The sequence below is a fragment of the Venturia canescens genome, chromosome 3 (assembly GCF_019457755.1).
Source record: "Venturia canescens isolate UGA chromosome 3, ASM1945775v1, whole genome shotgun sequence".
Taxonomy (NCBI): domain Eukaryota; kingdom Metazoa; phylum Arthropoda; class Insecta; order Hymenoptera; family Ichneumonidae; genus Venturia; species Venturia canescens.
Genome location: NC_057423.1, coordinates 14,095,182 through 14,103,639, shown reverse-complemented (window position 1 = coordinate 14,103,639; position 8,458 = coordinate 14,095,182). Strand labels below are relative to the sequence as shown.

Genomic DNA, 8,458 nt, shown 5'->3' with positions numbered 1-8,458 from the left:
CCTCGGAGTGGGGGAAAAAATGTTTCTCCAAGCTTCGCCTCAACGCCGCTACGGCGCGCTTTCGCAATCGACCAAATTCAAAGACACTTTTTCTCATCCGGATCGATACATTATTTCGTTGTTCGCATACTCTTATTCTTATTTGTTATCGCACATTTGAAGCGTGCGTGCAAAAATTAATTCGAATCTCGCGTGGTTTTTTTCCATGATTACTTTTCCAACTTCCGTTGCGCCGGATATACTCCCCCCGTTTAATATATTCTCTACTTTGAGAATTGAGCAAGAGGTTTCGTTACGTGAAACAAAATGTGTAGGCGATCTTAGATATATTATGCGCTCGACTCAATTTTTCATGCCCGTTTTTTTCGACATTAATCTAATTTTTAACTTATCCAATTTATGTTGAAATGACGTGAAAAAAATGAAACGAGATCAAACCGCGTCGAAGAAAACAGCCATTTAATGTTTTCCACATTTCACGTATCGTCGTAGGTGTTTGAAGAAAACCAAATGAATTTTATCGTTTATTGGTTATTCCTTGTCTTATATTTGTTTTTTGAAAACCATTTTCTGGATCATGGGAACGAATATTCCACAGCGGGTCAATAAATGTAATTATTCGTTAGAATTTTACTCGAATTTCTTTAAGATTGGGTATTTTTCAAATTTTTTTTTTTTTTTTTTAATTTTCATATACGCCGATACAATAATTGACGTGTGAATAATTGAAAAAGCTGTTGATGCACATTGAATTAAGCAGTGAAATTGTAGCTGGTGATATAGTCTCTGGATGATAAAATAATAATTTTTGTTGCGGGTTGTTGCGAAGCTTAGCGAGCGCCGAAATCGATAGATTTTTCTTCCAAACTTCAGGCGGTGAGCGAGAGAGCGGGCAGAAGATGAATAGAGGGAGCAAGAGGGAGAGTTCTATGTACGCGGTTGACTTTTGAGTTGCGTGCGTCTGGCGCGCCACAGGCTCGTTGCGGCAAGGAAACTCCCCACTTTGGCCACGAGCGTCGTACATGTATACACACACGAAGAACGGTATGGTGCACGGCGCGGCAAGGGGTCCGCGGAGTAGGCGGCGCGGGAGAGGCGGTTGCGGGAGGGGGCGGAAAGAGGAGGAGAAGGGGGGGGGTGTTTGATTGGTGAAACGGGCGGGAGGTTGAGCCACGGGCGCGCGCGGGACGAAATCGTGGCCTCCCTTTCCGTGCGCCCGCAGTGCGCGCTTCGCGATATCGCTGGCCGGTCATGTGTGTGTCACTCTCACACGCTGTCTCGAATAGTTTTCAGTTGAATCCTTGCATTATTGTCCTTTTCGTATAGAATTTTACGAAAATATCTGGTCAAGTTGCTGATTTGAAACAAAATAATTCTTTGACCAATTTAAACACGGGAAAAACAATTCTAACGACGAAATATATGAGCGAAGAATAATTAGAGAATTTTGAAACAAATTAAAGAAAATACGAACGAAAGGCGCGAGAAAAAAAGTGACAAAAAGTATGTGATCGCGTGTGGTTGGAAAATTTCAGTTGTAAATTCTTCAACTGTTTTTGTTGTATCTGTTGTTCGATTCTCACTTCACCGCGTGTATTTTCTTTTGTTATTTCTCGTTGAATCCTCGAGTTTCGTAGCCTGAGAAACGTCAAGCGAAGTTTCGCGCGTAATTTCTCGTACGCGCGAGGTGGAACGTCGAGTGCGAATTTAGTGTTTGTTTACGACGCCCCGATCGAAACGCGTCGATTCACTGTTCGTTGTTATTGTTATCAGTGTTATTATTATTAAGCTATTATTAACGTTATAATCACTAGAATGGGAAAGCTACGAACGTTGATTTCATGCACGAACACGTGAGAGAGAGAGAGAGAGAGAGAGAGAGAGAGAGAGGACGAGGGAAAAAGGAGGGCCTTCGACAAAATTGTACATCGAATCGTCCTGTGTGGTCGCAAAATCGAAAGCAAGATAGCAGGAGAGAGAGCGCGTTGCACGCACGAGAAACACGGGCGAAGGCGCCAGCAGAGAAAATCGAGGGAATCGAGGGAATAGGTCACGTGATACGCGACTCTCCTCGGACCCAATAATAGAGCTTTGAAAGCGGGAAAAGGCAGAGTGGAAGGGCGAGTAAGAGGGAGCAAAAGACGTAAGAAATCACTGGAGATCAGAGCGCACGATGGCTCGTCTCGATGTTCTCGGTTCACGATTTTTCTCAATAATCTCGAACATCACCAACGTTCGAGACAATTGTTTATCATCACGAAGTGTTCATTAATAATATATTCAATCTTCGTTAGTAGTGAAATTTGTTGTGCATCGATTAAACAAAAGTTGCTTTTCTACTTTTTCCATCCTTTTTCACCGTCTCCGCGAGTGTGCGCGCAGGTGCAATTCCACCGAGTTGTTGCTCCAACTATCTTCAGGCCCAGTGTGACACGCAGTACATAGTTTGCCCACACGAGGGCGCGCAGCCAACGAACACGATCGTCTCTATTCACATCTTCAACAACGATTTTATTTTCACTCAACATAAACCCTACTCCTCGCCCTTTCGTCCTACGAACTTGTTGCTTTTCTCCATATTTTTCCTTCTTTTTTTATTGTGTCGTGTATTATGGCGTACAAGTTTCGCGAAGAGATCGTGGGAAAGAGGTTCCTCTCAGTGAGTGGTTTCTCCAAGCTTAAGGTTAATAAGATCAGTGAGTGGGGGTGGCGTGCTGGTGTTATACGTGCCGCGAGTCACAGGGATAACGGCTGTCAGGATTTACAGGTGAGTCTCTTTTCTTCTTTTTATTATTCAACTTCTAATCTATTCCTTCCTCGAAATTTATTCTTTCATCATTCGACAGACCGCTTTATATCAGGAACTTCGTATCAATACTACGAAATTTTATTCGGTTCCTCCACGTTTTCTGGGAAATCATCGGGGCTCTTGATATTTTTTATAATTTAAACGATTCCTCCGTAGTTTGGTCATCTGTCGCGTTGCCTTTACGGCGTTTCGGAGGTTTTCATATTCCGAGAACTGTTGTCGCTTGTCTGAAATTACGTAACTATGAAGAAAAATGCTTTCCCCATTCGGACTTGGATATCCAATCATGCGTATCTACAAATAATTATCATTCAGTCCGTTTTAAACGTTTGACAAGTTTCGCGAGCTCGAACTCCCCACCTGTAATTATTCCTTGAATAAATGTTCGTGTTCAAATTTAAATTGAGCTTCGGTTTAAAATATAAAATACAAAATACGTTGTGAGCGTCCCAAGGAAGATAGAAAAATGTGCGTTGACGTTCCCTTCTTCGCGGTGAATAAAGAGAAAGTAAGGAAGAAGTGAATTTCCGTGGAAAAAAATAAATGTTTCGCGGAGAAAAAAGCGAGCTCTACTCACGCTCGCTCTCTTTTGCGTTGCACATTACGAAAAGACAAAACGAGAGTTGGCATATTTAATGCTGCAGACATTTGGCCTCGTGTTTCGTGATGCTTCAACAAAGTATAAGATTGGCACGACGGGCGAGGCAAATGTCTGTGGCTCGAGTTCGATGCAACTGGACTGGCACGAGGCTCGAGAATTTCTCTCTCGCTCTCGAGCCAGTATTCCACATGAACTTTGACCAATGACACAATACTTTTTTTTTTCTTGAAAAATCGTTCACGATTTCGTGAACGTATCCTTTTTAAATTCTCTCAGTTTCATTTGTAATCCCTCGAAGGATCGATCCCAATCGAAATCCACGTGGAAAACTCGTAGTATTTTTTCACCAAGTCTTTCCATATTCCTATTTTCAACGGAATCCTCCATTTTTACTTTAAACTCGTGAGGAAACATTCTTTTAACGTTATTCTCACCCAAATTATCATTAGGCGCCTTAATTTGCTTAATTACCAGAGGTCGGAATCGTCCCGTCAAAAATGCAACGACGGGAACGAGGGAGACCGTTTCGAAATAACGCACTTTCAAAAATGTCCACGCCAATTGCATTTCTGAGGGTAAAAACTTCTTTGAACGGGTGTTAAATCTTTCCAAGTTTTCAACAAATACGCGCAAAGTTTGCTATAATTGGGAAGACGCGCGCATACCTCACGATTATGTCCGCAGTGATTTCTTTCTCTCTTCCTCACTCATTTATTTCTGTTGTCCGCGTCGTCTTTGCGCATCGCGAATTAACGCACGGAACTTTGGTAACGTATTCGTAGCGCGTTTCCCCTCGAGGTGCAATTACCTTTTGGAAATATCCCGCTCCCGAGTGTAATTAGGGGCTTATTCGCCGCCCGGTCGGGCGCGAGACCGCCGACCATTTTGTACACACAAAATTCACATTTTTTTGTTTTTCCTTTAAATTTTTCCTTTCCGGCGTAACGCACAGGACACATTAACGGCGGCGAGGGTGTTTCATTGCGAGAGTAATGCTCAGAGTACACAGGAGGACGAGTGAACAAATAATTAAATTCTCGAACGCCGAGAGTGTTCGGTATGAGTTCCGTAATTATCGGGACGATTGTTTTTTTTCGATATTTTCCTGCTTTCCGTAGTACTATTGGATTCCCATGAAAATCGGTGTTATTTTGTGCTTCTACGAAAAATTGCATCGAAAAGTGTGACGTTTTGGGCGCGCTGTCAAAAAGTTTGCGCGTTTCTTCCCACGCGTCTTCAAAACCGTTACTTTTCGTCGTGGGAACTAAAAAAAAGTTGCGAAACTCGATCGAAGGTCGAAAAATTCGGAATAATTGTGGAAAAAATGAAAAATTTGGATCATCGTCCAGCGAGGGAAACGCATCGCTGTTACTTTATTCATTATTTTGCCGCAGTGTGCGTGCGCGCGTGTCTTTTTTCCCATTAATTTATGTGCTTCGTTTTTCAATGCCAAAGAATTGCGTCATTTTCCTTACTATGAGTCACGAGTTTAAAGAGGCACTATAGCCTCGCTTCGTGGCTATAGATACGAGCAGTCATTATAATTGAAATGATAATGGCAAGAGTAAGAATAATCATAACAACAATTTTCCCGATCGATTGAGGCTGCAATTACTTTTTTTAAGGCAAGATAAGACTTTTTTATGGTAATCGTGACTCCATCGATCGCCCACCATTTCTTGAAGTCTCAGCTGTCTTTAGAAAATACGAAGAAGAGTGTCCGGGCCAGGTGACTCGTGTTGTCCAAGTGGACGTTAAAAAGTTGTGCAAATCGCACGGAAATTACTTGGACAAATGAGGAAGTCGAGGAGATAATAATTTCACGATGAATTGCGAGATCATCACTGGAACGAGAGTCAGATGTACGCGCAGCGTTAAAAAAATATACATTTATGTGTCCGTACGCGCTGCATGTGACTGTGCACAAACTGTCAACAGTGAAGTACTAAAAAAATGCTCAAATTGGACGTTGCACGATTTTACTTCATAATCTCGATGCAAATGATTTTTTTCCTTATCGTACGTACGTACGTACGTTTTCATAGCGAGGAGTTTTTCGGAAAATATGTCAAAAGATAGGAAATATTTGGAGAGTGGCGAGCACGCGAAGTGTTCTGGGTCCCACGGACCACCATCGCATTTTAGGACTCAAAATTATGGTAGTAAACTGGGATTCGCTTGGAGTGGCTCGTAGGCTCACGAAAAACGTGTCGCAGACCATCGATTGGAACGGTAAATATGAAATTACGATGTTATCGACTCGCCTCGCCATTTTGTCTTCATTTTTCCGAAAATAGCTTGAAGAAACTACCGAGAAAAATGTACTCGAATGTCTCCTGCTGACGTCGTGACAACGCGATGAAGAATCAAGGTGGATTTCTCGGCGCACGGATCAGGAGCTTAAAAGTGTATAAACATTCTTGAAAGTTACACAACGAGGATGTAAACTCGAATGCGATAGTGCGAAGCTATAAAGAGAGAGAGAGAGAGAGAGAGAGGAGCCTAAAAGGCTTTCACACTTAACGGATCCTCAATGTTGAAGATGTTGCCTTTTTTTCCCAACTTCTCTTCGCGTTTACCGCTACACACGACGGTTCTTTAGTCGAGAATATTTAATAACACTCACATACATATATGAGCATGACACTACATTTAAAAAAACGTCACAAACCCAGTGAACTGTCTATTTGAATCGTCGTTGTACGTTTGTATCGTAGAGATTCCCCCAACGGTTGTATTCACGTATGCAAACATACACCGATGTACAGACACGAAAACTACATGTGCGATGTTATATATTAATGACATTCCAATGGGTGTGGTATACGATCGACGTACGATAAGAAAGTGTCGAAGGTCTGGAGACTCGGAGAGAGAGAGAGAGAGAGAGAAAGGAAAAGAAAACGCTCGTGAATACACACAACGGAAAATGGTCACGGGTCGATGGGCAAATCGATAACCGCGTGCTCGTTCGAGCCCGCGCTCTTTCGCTTGCTCGCTCGACTTACACTGGCTCCCTCAACCACGAGCGAAAACCAGAAGCGTCCACGATACCGCTATGTATATCCCTCGTTGTTTTGCTCGTGTCGCCTTAAAATATCGTCGCAAAGGTGTACGTAGCTCTTTTTAGTCGTAAACTTATTTTTAGTAAATTTCCAGCGAATCATTCATTCATCACAAACGTTATTGAACATGATTCTTCTTTAGTCGTTTTTCCTCGAGCGTGTTGTTTTTAATACGGTTTCGAGAGTTACTTTCGCGTTATAAAAACCCGGGTATTTCGTACTTTTTATCACAGGCCAACACACCGCCACCAGGAGGCGTTGAAGTTTATGCACTTGTTGAATGTCCGTAAGGTTCTCGTCCTCTTGCCCCGTCCTCGGAGGAGCCTGCCGTAGCTTGGGCGTATACTCGTCCTTGTACTCGCGGCGACGACTCTTCCCGGAAATGGCACGGCTTTCGCGGAAGTCGAGCGTACTCTTTCGTACGCCCGTTATTTTTCGTGGAAATGAAGATTTTTTTCGGCAAGGCATCGAGAATACTCGAGAAAAATATTCGCTATGACGATGTTTCGGGAAAAAACGATTTCCAAACGTTTCTTGAGGCTCGTTCGTTGCAAAAATGACGAAATATTCTCTCCCGGATCCTCGATTCTTCGAGGAGCACGTACCCGCTCAAATTGTGTTTACTTCGCGAGGCGAACGCTTCGAAGCAACAAATGTTTATTCCTAAAGGCAGCACCGAACTCAAACCCCAAATTAACGAAAATAAGAACTCGCTTTGCGAGGAGGAAGAGCGCGGGAAGTTAGCGAGAAAGCCGGCCTCGAAGAGAGCAACAAAAAATATTAAATTGCCGAAAATTCTTGCTCATCGCGAGAGAGAGCGCGCGCGCGCGCTTGTGATTTTGTACCGAGTAAGAGAATAATAAGGAGCTTCGCTTTTTCAATTATTTCGGCTCCTTTTTACTTTTATTATGTATTTACGTAATATTTTTACTGCCCGCCAACACTCGTGTCGTCATTACAAGGGCTGGTATTTAGACAAAATACTTTTGAAATATTTTCCACCGTTCTTAACGTCCCGAAATTCTCTTGCGGCGCTCGTCAAAAGTAACGACGATTTTTTTCTCTCCGCTCCGGTATCCGACGAAAAATAAGTGTTTGTTCAATCGAGGTAATCTTCGTACGTTCCAATTATGGGAAAGCAATAAATAATTTTCTCGTTCGATTCGCGCTCCACTTGCGCTTCCAAATTTTCGACAATCTTCACAGACCCTTAAAAATTCGCGTGTGCGCCTGTGTCCTCCTTTCTCTTATCTTTTTCTTTCTTTATTTTTCGCGGATGAGTCAATATTTTGCTAATAAATATAACGAGCATTCATTATCGCCGTTACTTTGTTTGATTTCAAAGAGAAAAATTAGCGAGTGACGTCTCTACTGAATAAATTTCCCTTGTGCTGAAACGAACGAGCCAATTTATTTGGGTGACGCATTCGCATTCATCATTTTTCCAACATCTTTTCTCTCCTTTTAAGGAGGGTGGATCGCGAAACAAAAATAGTAATCAGAATTTTATCAAATTTCGTGATAACATTCTTTCGTATAAAGTATACAAATACCATTTTTTTCAAATTCTTTTACCACATGATTATCGAATAATTGAGCCTTAAATCGAAGTTCTTATGCACGAGATGTATAACTGTATACATGTAAACTTTATGCTTATACACGTGAACTTTAGTGTTCAATTACTCGAAAGCTATGTGGTAGAAAAATCTTTAAAAAATGTATATTGTCTTATATATTTTTAAAGAATACATTTACCAAATTTTATTAAATTTTTATCATTTTGAAATTCTTCATATTTTTAACATGCTTTAGCTTGGCAACATTCTATCGTCCCGATCCACCCTCCTTAAGGAGTTTCGGTACAGAAGTCTAAATATTAAGAAATTGATGAAATTTGGTGATAATGTTCTTTAACATCAAGTGCGAAAGCACAATTTTTTTCAAAATTTTCTTCTGCTTAGTTATCGAGTAATTATTCAT

At 41.7% G+C, this 8,458-nt stretch overlaps 1 protein-coding gene across 3 annotated transcripts in view; it reads left to right on the top strand.

Moving 5' to 3' along the window:
• Positions 1 to 1,237: 1,237 nt before the first annotated feature.
• Kdm3 (Lysine demethylase 3) overlaps positions 1,238 to 8,458 on the top strand; it is a 165,990-nt gene continuing 158,769 nt past the window's right edge. For all 3 annotated transcript variants that reach the window (XM_043415470.1, XM_043415469.1, XM_043415468.1), the window contains exon 1: positions 1,238 to 2,767. In XM_043415470.1, the coding sequence (XP_043271405.1) occupies positions 2,612 to 2,767 (156 nt within the window). In that variant the 5' untranslated portion in view covers positions 1,238 to 2,611. The remainder of the gene's footprint in view (positions 2,768 to 8,458) is intronic.